Source organism: Mercenaria mercenaria, chromosome 3, assembly GCF_021730395.1.
Source record: "Mercenaria mercenaria strain notata chromosome 3, MADL_Memer_1, whole genome shotgun sequence".
Lineage (NCBI taxonomy): Eukaryota > Metazoa > Mollusca > Bivalvia > Venerida > Veneridae > Mercenaria > Mercenaria mercenaria.
The window spans coordinates 57083874-57098186 of record NC_069363.1 but is presented as its reverse complement, the minus strand read 5'-3'; the positions used below and the strand labels follow the sequence as shown (position 1 = coordinate 57098186).

General features: G+C 34.8%; 1 protein-coding gene across 12 annotated transcripts in view; it reads right to left on the bottom strand.

The window, feature by feature from the left end:
* Positions 1-14313, bottom strand: part of LOC128555649 (polypyrimidine tract-binding protein 1-like) — a 145912-nt gene that overhangs the window by 48603 nt on the left and 82996 nt on the right. For 11 of the 12 annotated variants that reach the window (XM_053538661.1, XM_053538651.1, XM_053538655.1 and 8 more), the window contains one exon: positions 9248-9343. In XM_053538661.1, coding sequence (XP_053394636.1) covers positions 9248-9343 — 96 coding nt within the window. Of the gene's footprint in view, positions 1-9247; positions 9344-12860; positions 13005-14313 lie in introns of those variants that run through there. The other variant, XM_053538659.1, reaches the window with a different exon arrangement.

Below are 14313 nucleotides of genomic sequence, written 5' to 3'. Positions count from 1 at the left end.
TTTTTTGTTAAATCCTACTTGTGGTAATTGTTTCCTCCAAAGTCTAAATATTCAACTAGTAGTATTACTGAATACATTGTTTCTGATTACCTCCCTTTAAGACACTGATTGTAGAAGATCATTTCCAATGTGACTGCTTTCTCTAACAGTGTCTATCATTATGAATACTGTCAATTTGTACACAGGGGTTTCATTAATTGCTGAAGCAGAAGGTGGAAGTTGCAAAGTAAAGTGGTGTCTTTAATGTAGCCACAGCTTCAGACAGCTATAGCAGGGGGAAGTTCCTGCACCTAAGACCTTAACCATGAAACCCCTGGGGCAGATGCTTTATCTGTTTTTAACATACAAGTGAAAGCCTTAAGGGACTTGAAAGCTATTGTAATGGATCGGACTTCAAGGTGGAAGCTGCTCAACCCAAAGAACCCACTTCTTCCCATACACCAACAACATAATATTACACACAAGGAAAAGGACTCAACAGTATTCGGTATATATTGAGCAACTATTTAGTCTTTTAACTAGGGATTGTACATAATAATCATTACTTTGCAGCTGGCCTATCACCATAAAAAATGAAGACAAATGGAGTGAATCGTTATATATTTGCAATATAAAATTATAGTCCTTTTGATCATTCAAAATCATAAAAATGATGATTTTCTCATATTTTCACCTTTTATGACCCAATTTATTAAACTGTGTTGCACCTTCATCTAGTAACAGTGTGCCAGCATAATTCGCATATCAGATGTATTTTCAGTAATATTTCTTTGCTTATTTGTTTAAAAAGATGCCAAGTGGTGTCTAGCAGTATCTAAAATTTCTTAATTCGATAAATAATTTTCGGATAAATAAAATTTTTCCACTTTCTATGTCAATTTTTTTCCTCTTTACTATTTCTTGCTATAGTCTGATGTACTATATATATATATCTAATACTGCACATGAAATTTTAACATTCGTGCCATAAAAGGGAGGTAATAAAAATCAACAGATTCAACAAAACTTTCTACTATGTCCACCAATATTCAAACCTTGGACAAATATTAGAGAAAACAGTTATCAGAAATAGCATTTAACCAGAAATTAATATATTTTATGTTCATAACAGAATAATTGTGGCTGCCACAATACATTTACATTATGAGCTTTTAATGCATTAGAACAACTAACAGTTAAAATTAAGAAGATTTAAAACTTCAAGCTCTTTCAATGAAACAATGAGTGGGTTTTCGAAATCATACTAAATTTTGATTGCCTCTTAAAACTTTCAGCCATTTTTGCAGTGACTTGCAAATTTGTTTCTCAATATAAAAAATTTAATCACCATAAATTAATTTCTTTAGAATAAATCAATCTCAATTGTAACTGAAATCTTTTATGACAAATAAATTGCAATTTTTCATTATACATGCTGAGTAAAACGTGTTATGTCAATATTAACATTACCGATTTGCCACAAATACTTTTTCTCAAATTAAAACTCGCCAAACAATGTAGTATTCGACAAAGCACTTAAGTAAAAAGCTCTTGAACGGGCATTTATGACATGTATAAGTCAAAATTTATATCATAACTTTTACACTCAATATAATGGCTAGTTTTTGCTACAGCAACAAGCAAAACAGAGTATATTTTCTGGTACAATGTGAATCAGTCGGGAATTAATAAAGATCACATTATGAAAGTTTTATTTCCTCAAAAGTGTCTGACAAATGACTTTTCTTCCTTTTTATGAAATGACAATTTTTTTGTGGTTGTTCTTTTGTTATAAATGTTTTGTGTACAGTCACATAGAAAACCTGAAAGTCAACCTGAGAAATATAATCATAACCAAGGTGCACCCCTTGGCGCTACTTCCTGTAACCCTCGGTACTTTTTCCTGCAAAGACAGTCATCTTCAACGAACTGCCAACTCCAACCCTGGCAAGGTTAAATGAACACTCAGTTGTTAGGAAAAAGTTGGTCGGTTTAAGTGATCCTAACTATTACCAATCAAGAAGGCCCTGCTTTGAAATGTCAACTCTTACTCTTCATTTTATTTTCTTATATATTCAAAAGTATGTGACACAATATTCCCTGTCAATACATGGACAGAACTAGTCATGTAGTCCTGGATTGAAATAGATAATGAATGAATACTGTGAAATCATTAATATTCATGGGGGACTAATTTTTGTGGATTTCGTGGTTGACTCAATCCACGAAATTTAATCCCAACGAACAAGTAAAATTCCCTTTCATTTTATATTCAAAAGTTGAAATCCACGAATTCATATCCCCACGAAATTGACATTTTGACTAAAACCACGAAATTTCGTGCCCACAAAATTAAATGATTTCACAGTATTCCACAAAAAATGAGAACAAAATGAGAAGGCAATCTGCTTAAAGTATTTTGTATGTCTCCATTACATTCAGTTGTAGCCATACATGTGAGTATCTGCGATGTAATGGCTGCAGGAATCCCTATGGAGACAAGCAAATAGTCTATGATAAATGGAACTGTCTTTGACAGCAATGGCTTAGGTGAAGAACACTCTCATATTCAGACAGGGAATGATATATCAGTCACTTTGCTGAAATACATTTATCACTCCAGACTGTACATCAGACATACAGACTGTGTATAGAGCGGAGAATCTGAGTTAGGTATCCAGCCATTTTTTGGTTGCGGGTTTATCCCGCTACCAAAGTTAAAGTGTATTTCTGACAATCATAGAATCTTTATTTTATTCTGAATCACACCCAAAGGATGTTCATGTGCTGCACAAAATAGTCCCATTCATGAACAATGCGGATGAATTATCAATGAACAAGCAGTTCTTATTCAACCTGTATTCACTCACACTGACCATTTAGATTATATAAGATCTATCAATGATAAGGTATTCCAGCCCATGGTTACATCACAAGCTGGGTCAGGCTGAGTTCATCTTAGGTATGAGGCACATTAAATTTGTATTTGTTTCTCGTTCATGTATATTCATAGACTGGCATATAAACAGAAAATAAATCTACCAAAAGCCCGCAACCATCAGACATTTCAAGGCTTTGATTATATTAACCATGGCCACAGCTGAGTTTGGTAACCAGTCTTAAATTTTTTGAAATGAACAAATAACAAGACTGCAGCTGAGTTTGGCAACCAGTCTCATGGCATGGCTGCAGCTGAGTTTGGCAACCAGTCTCATGGCATGGCTGCAGCCAAACTCAGCCAGTCTCATGGCATGGCTGCAGCTGAGTTTGGCAACCAGTCTCATGGCATGGCCGCAGCCGAGTTTGGTAACCCGTCTTCAATTTTTTTTTAATTAACAAATAACAAGACTACAGCTGAGTTTGGCAACCAGTCTCTGAGTTTGGTAAGCCAGGCTTAAATTTTTTTAAATTAACCAATGATGAGGCTCTAGAGCTGAGTTTGGCAACCAGTCATAATTTTTTATATTAACCATGCTGCAGCTGAGTTTGGTAGCCAGTCTTAATATTTTTGAAATTAATGAATGGCAAGACTGAATTCTGTGACTTAAAAGCAAATTAACTTTGCAACCATTCTAATATTAAGCAGCAAACAGTTTCCTGCAAAATATTCAAAGAAAGACTGTCGTGTTCTCAATATGAAAGGCTGAAGTTCAGGAAATGGAAAAAGTTATCCAGAAAAGTTTTAATGAGCTTTGGAACAAAATAGGAAACTTTGTGACACACCATTCAGCCCAAGTAATTTAATAATTATTTGCTAAATACATAATAAATGTCAGCCAGCACGAATACTTCATGTAGAAATTCTGCAATGATTTGCTCACAGAAAAGATGAAAATAAGATTGCAATGTAGATGTAATGGCTGTCTCAGAAGATATATCTTTCTTATTTAACCCTTACCATGCTAAATTTTTATAATGGACTGGTCCATCTTCCAGTATGGGCAGTACCATTTATCATTTGAAGGGGTGTTTACTAAAAATTTACTGACTGAATAGCTACCAGTGCAGACCATGATCAGACTGCACGGATGTGCAGGCTGATCTTGGTCTGCACTGGTCGCAAAGGCAAAACCAATCGCCGCCAGCAGGCTAAGGGTTAACTATCAATAACTCAATCTCTCAGTATACATAAATTTTGTCAATAGCAAAACTAGTGCAATTTGTTTGGGTATTCATAAATGCTTTAGTTGCAAACATGTTCAATATTAACCTTTCTAATCCGAACTGACTTGAAGTAAATTTCTTTTACCCCACCCAATTTTTCACACAAATACATATTTTTTTTTTTAAACGTAAAATGTTATTAATGTTATCACAACAAAAGATCTCGCCCACTCGATTTAACAACGATTTTCATCTCATTTTTCTTAAAATACATCAGCAAAGTCATGAATTTATCTTAATAGCGAAATAAAACACCTTTAGCAAAAGTAATCGGAAGACGTTAATTAGGTATAAATATTTTCCCTGTTACTATGTAGGCCTATTTTTATATAGTACTTTCGTCTAATCTCACAGCACTGAATTTGACCTTACTCAAACAGAGAATATCATTTTGATTAATTTTTCTTTTTGAAATTGTTTAAGAGATTATGGATAGCTCGAAACATTTGAGACAGGATAGTGGACATTATTAATATTTTTATGACAGCGAAACGGCTATTCAATCTTTGTTATTCAATCTTTCTTATCAAATTTTAGCTAATGATTTTATACTGTGAATCAATCATTTTTGTGGGGGACTAATTTTTTGTGGATTTTGTGGTTGGAATATTATCCACAAAATTATATCCCAATGAACAAACAAAATTCCTGTTCCTTCTGATATCTTAAACAGTTGAAATCCACAAATTCGAATCCCTAAGTAATAGCTGTTTGGTCAAAACCACAACATTTCATACCCACGAAAATAAAATCATTTCACAGTAACTTATTAACCCACTTTCACTAACCCCAGCCATCTCCAGGCAACCATGTTTTTTCACGAAATGTGGCTTGAAGAATTTGGTAGAGCGTTAGTCAAGGGACATTCCAGTCAATTATTTTGAAATCGGACTGGTGCTAGGAGAATCCATGTAGCTATAACAGAGACAGAAAGACCAGAGTATCCAAAAAATACAATCTAGATCACTATTTGTTTGTTTGTTTGTTTTGGATTTAGTGCTGTTTTTCAACATCAGTTCAGTAAGGTAACTGTGGCCAGTTAACCTAACCAGTGTTCCTGGATTCTGTAACAGTACAAACCTGTTCTCTGCAAGATACTGCCAACTTCCCCCAACATGAATCAGCCCTGGAGGACGAGTGATTTCAGACACGATGTCTTTTATCAAATCGTCACAGAGAACATGGGTGTCGCCTGGGGGACTGAACTCACGACCCCGCAATCCATAGATCTGCTCTCTCCCTATTGAGATAAGCAGCCGGCTATCTAGATCCCTAACTATTCAAATCACTGGCAGAAAATGTATGGTTTCATCATAATTAGTAACAAAATTTGAATGCACTTCCTTGTAACATTAGAAGGTTTGCTTATGGTAAATCTATTTAGTGGAGGTATCTCATAGCAAGGGGAGACTACTAACCCACCTTAGAATGCCAATCATTCAACATGTAATGACAATAACATAGTCTAAATCTTTCTAAACATAATGAGAAAATATCTCACAAAATTAATGAAATGAAACAATTATCATGGGCATGTAATCCACATCAGGAATCCATCTTTCTATGGGAATTAAGATCTGTTCATCTTTGCTAGTTTTTCCATTGAATTCTCCCATCAAAATCCATAGGTTTACAACTGTTCAAAATCGAGAAGCAACCTTCAGACCATAAGCAGGAATGAGTGACTGGAAGTGCAGCAAGGCAACTGCCTTAAACAGCTGCATTCACACCCAACCACTCAAAATGCTTCACTAATTTTCATTGAAAACTTCCCATCCTTAGTCTGTATACAAGTGCCCTGTTGTGAAAATTGGCCAGAGATTGGCTCCTTGACTTCCACAGAACAGACAAATAATTTGCTATAACCTTAAAAACACATAAGTATGGCAGACCTGTACAAAGCTGCCAGCAAAGGGAGCTACACAAGCGGACTGCTTAAGGCAAGTGGCTGCTTATGACAGGTGGCCACAAACTCCGGGTTCAACTGTATTCTGTCCTAACTACTGTACAAGTTAATCCAACACCATGAAGAATGTACAAAGGGGTGCATGATTACATGCAATTATGAGGGGATGATAATTTGCCAAGTATCAAGGTGCTATAAAATGCAATAAAATTCTAAAACCTTCGCTATTAATCAATCAGCTAATTCTGTGTGCATGTTTTATCACTATTATCGGCAGAAGGGGGTGATCAATGCATCTGACTTCAACTGCGTGATACAATTAGGAGGCATTCAGTATCTACTGAAATAGTAACGACAACATGGGGTTTGTCCCTTTTTATCTTGTCAATGATTCCTGACAGCTGACTTGCACATGCAGGAAATAAAAGAACTTGAGATCTTCAAAACAAAATCAAAATTACAGAGGAATTTGCCCAATTTGCTTCATCATTATTTTAGCATGAGGGAAGCGCTTTTTTAAAAATTTAATCATGTGAAAAAGTTGTGACACGAAACCTGATGCAAGTCAAAACAAAGTGCGTACGTAAACCCAATTTGGGTCAAATTGTTGCATGTTTGTATTCCGTAATATCGGACATCTTTGCGTAACCAAAATTTGGAAACTTAAAAAAACAATCTTAATGCAGTAAGTTTTCCTTTTCTTTGAAAGTAATTCAATTACAATTTTTTTCCATGAGAAGTTTCGATCCTCAAAATAATCAAAAATGCTGAATTAGCAAAATTTAATATTTCACAAATATTTCTGTTTACACTATTAATAGTAATGTCCAAATTGACTTGAAGACAACTAACCACTCAAGGATACCAACTGTAAATAACCACTAATGCAAAATGGATGTACTTGATTCAAATAGAATGCCCAAGCCTATAAAAGCCCCATCGATTTCATACAAAGGCTGATAAATATAGTTATTGATTAATGTTTTGAAAATTTATGCTTTTATCAAAAATCCATTGTTTTTTGGGGTTTTCTTGGTTTTTTTTTTTTTGTTTTTTTTTTTTTTTTAAAAGCTACACACATGGGATCTGAAAATGAGGTTCATATCACAAGATGTTATAACTCTCAAACAACTGTGGTAATTATTTCTGAAGTCTTACTTTTATCAACAGTTTACTCATGCTAATTACCTCCCTTTAATTTTGAAGTGGTTCCAAAAAAAAAAAAATTGTATGATTACAGACAAGTTTTTTTATCTAGCAAACAGCGAACAGGATCTTTTAGAATTACCACTTCCGCCCACAAATCACGCATTTGTTGCATTTTGAAAGAATTGCCTTATTTTACTGACAGTTCAATTACTAAGACGGCCACTGCATTTTTATCATCATTAATTATACAAATGTTATAAATCTCTCAGACTTAATATAATTGTGTTAACCCAATCCAATGCTAATCAGTTTCTAAAGACAAAATCATTAACTGTAATGAAGTTGCTAGCAAAAAAATTTCACATGATGGGCAAAAACTATCCGCGAACAGAAGCTATAATGGGCATTACATGTTATTTCTGTGGTCAAATGATAACATAATCTATCAAAACTGTCATAATGACGGGCAAGAAGGTTGTGGGGGCGGCAATGTTCACGTGTAATGAAAGTACGTTAAAAGACACTGTTAAGGTTCATGCACTAACAAGTTACGCTGACAAGTAACAGCGAACTTTTAATGCACATAAATGTTACAACTAAGAAATGTTGTAATTTTTGGTAAACGCCTTGTACAATAATAATCCCCGTCTGCAATGTGATTATTAACATTGATGGTGACTATTTCGACAATTTTTAGCTGACATGACATGTTATTTATATTTTACGGCTTTTCCCAGATTTTGTCTGACATGTTGTTTGTTTTTAGAATATTTCTACCTGTAGTTTTATGGATTCTTTTTGCACTAATTGTTGCCTTGACACATAGGTCTGTGCAGCAATTCAAGCCATTATTTCTGCGCTATCCTGGCACCACAGCATGGTAAACAATCTTATTATTACATCAGCATATATCTAATTCATGACGACTGTCTCCCAAGATCCACTGGATAATGCATCTTTATTCTGACCAATCAGCACAGTAGAAATTCTTCTTTCTGTTTAGCTGGTGCAAGCCCTCACTCTCAGGTACATTACTGTAACTGGCTTCAATAACTCCTACAACTGACTAGTCACCTTATTTCCACAAAGCCATAACTAGCTTTTTGACAGATTTGGGAAACGAAGTGTCAATGACATTGCACTACTTTATACAGCCTTGTTGAACTAAAATTTAGCCCATTTATGTTAGCTCTACAAAGGCCACAAATTCACCATCATACAGAGGTCATAGAAACATAACTAACGACACTAAAATCTTAATTTTGATCATGATCTGAACTGTTCGCTATCCAGTCAGTGTATTTTTGGTAATCACCCCTTTTAACAGTTAATGGTGTTGTCCAAATTGAAAGATGGACAAATTCATTACAGAAATTTAGCATGGTAAGGGCTAAGGTAGAATGGTGGCAAAATGCATGGCTCATGAATCACCAATGAGGCTGTCAATGAGACTACAGTCGACATCGCACTTGCGACCACCTCTATTAAGCAATTTTTGTATTAAACGACCGGTCAAAATCCCTCCCGAACGTTTTCGGTAAATAAATTCATTCCATTAAACGACTTTTTTATTAAACGACTAGCGACCACATTAATGAAGTCCCGACAGGTAAAATATTCGCCAAAAGTATCTATTAAGCGACCGGGTACCAAATTCTACCGGGCATTTCTTCATCTGTGTAATTAGCGAGTACGTTTTGCACGTGACTGAATGCAATTAACCTTTGTATCAGTCGAACTGACAAACAATCTAGCCATAATTTATACTGTTTGTGGACTTGGAAAAGTGTTCACGATGTTAAAATAAATTTTTAAACCATACATGTACGTTCATAATAAATACAGTTACATTAACAGTTAAAAATATCTTTTCTTTTCATCTAACTGAAATCCATTAAGAGACCATTCCATTAAGAGACCACTTCTTAGCAGTCCCTTGCCTGGTCTCTTAATACAATGCCGACTGTATATCAATATGACAGACTCAAACATAAACCATCTGAACTATAGTTATGTGTGCTTAATATTACAGTTTAAAAGGAAATTTACCTTTTTAGCATCATTGACTTCATTCTGTGAGGGGCTGAGCCCTGTGCCATTTGTGGTAACCATTGGACTGTGAGACATGAGTTCGTCTGAGCCTCGCTGAAAATACACAGAAATAAGACATTTAAAATTCTTGTTATCAAAATTAATTTGTATTATAGCAAAACTGATTGACACTAAAACCAACATTTTGCAACAATTTTACTCCTGATATCATAATTTATTTCTGTTTTCTTAAAACGGTAAAAACTGCATTGGTATTCAAACTTCCAATGTCCAATACCGCATTACAAGGGCCTCCATCCACAATGACAAAACACCTACTTATATCGTGGAAAAAAAATACTTTAAATGGATGTCCACTGTTAAACAACAAGCTGACCATGCCTTTCAAGACAACGTTTAATCTGGTACAGATCAATTCACTTTTCAGTCATCCATGGCTTTACCCCACAGCCAAACACATACCAATAAACACAGCTGTATTCAAAATGAGAAAATATGCGAAATAAATACCAAGCATAGTCTTAAACCCTGTAATGTGTCATTTCTTTTTTCTTTTTTTTTACTTATAACCTTGCTACCAGTCTCTTTTTCTCCCACAAAATTGATGTATAATTTGATCCAACCTGGTTGAAACATCCACCGATATGACTCCAATTAACTAAAATATGACACGCTATTTTACCTCACCTTGGGACAACTTGAAATATTGCAATTCTTACTACAAAATAACAAAATGAAATACTAGAACATGAAAATAAAATCAAGGAAATGAACGTTAAAAAATTCTAAAACGTGCCCTTGAGAAACTGTATGCAAACAAAAGCATATAAAAAACAATAAACTCTATTTATTTCATTTCTAATTTACTCAAATATCAAATCAATAAAACAATCTCACATTAATTTTTGCCTCTCCCTATGAAATATTGAACAAATAATTAAGTGATTATTTATGTTCGCAGCATGTTCCCCGTGGTGCACCTGAACAACCTAAACAACCCGGGCTTTTGTCCCAAGCCTGATTAAACAAACCACAAACCTACCATTTATTCAAAATAAAAATTTTCACCAAAAAAACACCATACTGGTTGGGAACCATTTTCCGGACACATTTTCATATTTCGGCTCCATTATTCCCTAAAAAATATATTTGACATAAATAAAGCTCACACTGCACAAACTTCAGCTCCTTCCACATCCGATGTAGTAATCAGCATCGGGTTGTGACGTAAAATATGGGTTCCATGGGGCCTCAAATGGGGTCACTAAAATAAGTTATTTTTCCCGTCAGGTAAACCAGTATCCGGACAAATATTTTGGCGGTGTTTTGTTGATAATTTGATATCAAAATAAGTAATTAAACTATTTCTACACATTTCTTTATCATTCATCTCTTCAAAATTGCACATGAAACATAACCCGACGTTCAATAGCAGCTACGAAAGCAAACCGAGGTTGACTATAAAAACTCGAATTTCGTCTTATACGAATTCTTGATAATTCCAATAGATATAGAATAAAATTAGTGCAAAAATCGACAGCCCTGCATCTTACGTAACTTTTAGCGTGAAATTAAAAGTAGAACATGTTATCAGCAGACAATCATTATGCAGTTTGATTATTTCTTCCCCACTCGATACCTCGGCATTTGTGAACTACTGCGCATGCGCAATGATATCTTCATGCCCCGTTAAGACAGAAAGTTGTTCTGTAAACGTAGGTGAGTTATCATAAAAAAAACAAACATTATACAGCCTTATAAAATAGTGGTTTGTTGTAGACATGAAGAACAAACATCCAAATGATCTAGATGAAACAATTTCATGAATAACAAAGAAATAGAGCGGATATTACATGTGTCCGGAAACTGGTCCTGTCCGGAAAATAGTTCCCAACCAGTACATCATTTTCATTAATTGATTCAACTAAGGCAAAAGCATTTAGTGTAAAAGTGCAGATATTTTCAGTTCTCGAAAACACGCTCTTATTTTGGCATGACTGAAGGTTTGTGAGTGCACATTGAGTAGAATCTGAGATCTATTCACATCTGTTGAAGTGCAAATTGTGTATATAAGGTGTCTTGTGGTAGTAATGTTGTCTGCAGGCATAAAATACTACTTCACATTCTGCGGAATGATGCATACAAACGATTTCCCTGTGACTTTTTCTCTATGACGAATACTTCAACCCTTACCCTGCTAAATTTCTATAATGAACTTGTCCATCTTTCAATCTGGACAGCACCATTAACTGTTAAATGGGGTGATTACCAAAAAGATACTGACTGAATAGCAAACAGTGTAGATCATGATCAGACTGTACGGATGTGCGGGCTGATCATGATCTACACTGGTCACAAAGGCAGTGTCAATCGTGTCCAGCATGACAAGGGTTTTAATATAAAAGATGATACATACAACCCCATACTTTCGAAGTCAAGAAGTGATCCAGTTTTGAGACTGTTGTAATCAACTTTGTATCCTTCAACAGAATGCATTTGCATTTCTGCCATCAATCAGGGAGATTTGCTTAAAGCACTGGAATAATCAATGTGTTCTAAGAGAATAAGGCAAATATGTCCTTGCAAAGAGAAGTTACACTCACTTAAGAGCTGCAAACATAAATATATCTGCCAGTAAAAAAAAAAAGAGCCAAAATAAAGTTATTATTTTCTGAAAATAAAACCAGACTATGTATTTATAAGGTAAACAGGGTATTTAGCATGAGAACTACATTTAATTGCATCTTTTAAATGCAGTATTCAACAATAAAATCGTAAACTTCGTAAACATAAACTACCCTGATAAATGTTATGTGTCAGAATCTTTAAAGATCATTCTCAGATAAACAATGAAGAATTACTAGATTTAAATTTTTGAAATTACAAAACTTGACAACACCAAGATATGTCACTAATAAGTATGAATACCCTGGAAATGGAACAAGTCAGTCAGGTTTTAAGGCGAGCTGACACAAAAGCTCATATATCACCGTGCCTGTGCCCCATCCCCTCCCTCGGAAATGGAATACCCTGACTCTTACGGCTGACAAAACTTCTTACCATGCTATCATTTGTGTAAAGTTTCATCAGAATCCCTAAAATTGTTGAAGTGCGACCAAAAACATTTATGACAGACAGACAGGCAAACTAACAGACAGTGTGATTACCATATGCCTTTAACCCATCAGTACTGTAAGCATTTTGACAAGTCATGAGAAGATACAAACTGTCAAGTTCATACCCCTATGATAAGACCCCCATTATGATCTACTATGTAATGATTGATCACACCTCCTCTGTAATGCGGAAGGTTACAAAAACACAGGCTCTGTAATCTTTCATAGCTTCCATTAACAACGTAACAAAGACAAATGGAATTCTTACAATATTTCCACCATTGTTTGCATAATCGCAAAAAAACAAACTGCAACAACTCAAGCTAGACAATTTCTTGTTTTTGTATTTCTACATTTTTTTTTCCCGAAAGTATGAATTTCTAAGTTGTACAACATTAACAAGCCCTTGTTTCTCATAAAACAAATCAGTGTAAAGTCGAACGTTTTCATCATTTTAATTATTTTTTTATCTTGTTTAAAATCAAACGATATACCTTCGAGTTTGTGATAAATCCTTTTTCACCAACGTTCAATATATCTTTCTCACGATATAGACACTTTTCCAACACAATCAATTCTTTCATTAATGCTCCGGCAACAAAAAAACCCACCCTAATGCCACGCTGAACTTTTATGTAAAAACCTTGCAAAGTCTGTGAAGGAAATCTACATCAAATGCTACTATAGCACAGTAATTATTAACATTCCACGCCAACAATTATTTCCATACTCTGACTTCAATCAAACAATTTCAGCATCTGAATAAAGTATCCACACAGCAAACAATCATGGCGGGTGTTCACTGCTAAAACATGCTCTATAGTGTACCTAGTTCAAATTTTCACCATTTCTCATTATGTTTCACTGAAAGAAAAATAATCTGCTGGCTGGGCACGTACATAAAAAAAAACGCTATTGATTAAACAGTACTAGATCTACTATTGCCATTTTCTGCGTCTTTTTTTTTTTCAACTAGAAAAAGTGTCAGGATTATTAAAATTGTCCTGTCGAATTTACGAAGGCCGAAACAAACACCAGCAGGGTTGATACTAAAGTTTATCAAATTATGCAAATGTCTTTATACAGTAATATAAACACACTAAATCTTAAATATGAGTGCAAGTTTCCAGCGATTTCTCCTAATTTTCCACTCGGCTGATTCAGATGAAACACTATCAAGGTCTAATGATACAACAGAAATGACAATGCAAAATAAATCAGAAGCTAAATACACAAAACAACTGAATTTAATTTTCAGGACTTGGGCACTATATATTAAACTAAAATTTACCCCCGACTGGGATTGCCAAAACTATTAATACACGATATTTCAGAAAAATCAGCTGTGGTTTCCTGCTAGTAACTCCGCTAAATCAAATATAGTGTAACCTCTATACAGCGAACCCACTGTGAAGTCTTTAATGCTCGGTGTATAGGGGTGACGTTTCTATGGAGCTGTTAAGTTTTTAAGGGGAATTTCATCAATTAAAAAAAAAACAACCTTTCCTTCTTTATGTTAGGTTTAAAGTCACATTGACACAATTATATGTCATATGGCGACTCAGAAATAAACGTCAGTCGTTGTAGAGAGGTGCTTGCTATTCACAGGTGTCTTTAATAAAAGGTTATACTGTATTCCAAAAATTTTCATGTGCAAACATTGTTCTGTTATTATTACAGTAAAATGCCCATCACTCAATGTCACAAGGAGATTCCTAAATACTAGAATCATCTAGGGTTTATCAGAATCCAAGCATGGAAAATTTAACCCTTAGCCTGCTGCAGGCGAATTTAACAGCCTTTGCAAACAGCTTGGAACCAGATCAGACGCCGATTAAATCGGCGTCTGATCAGGTTCCAAGCTGTTTGCTACTCTGACAATATTTCTTCCAATTTTGGAGCAAATTGAATGAACTTTACAATTTTAGCAGACGACATTTCCAGCAG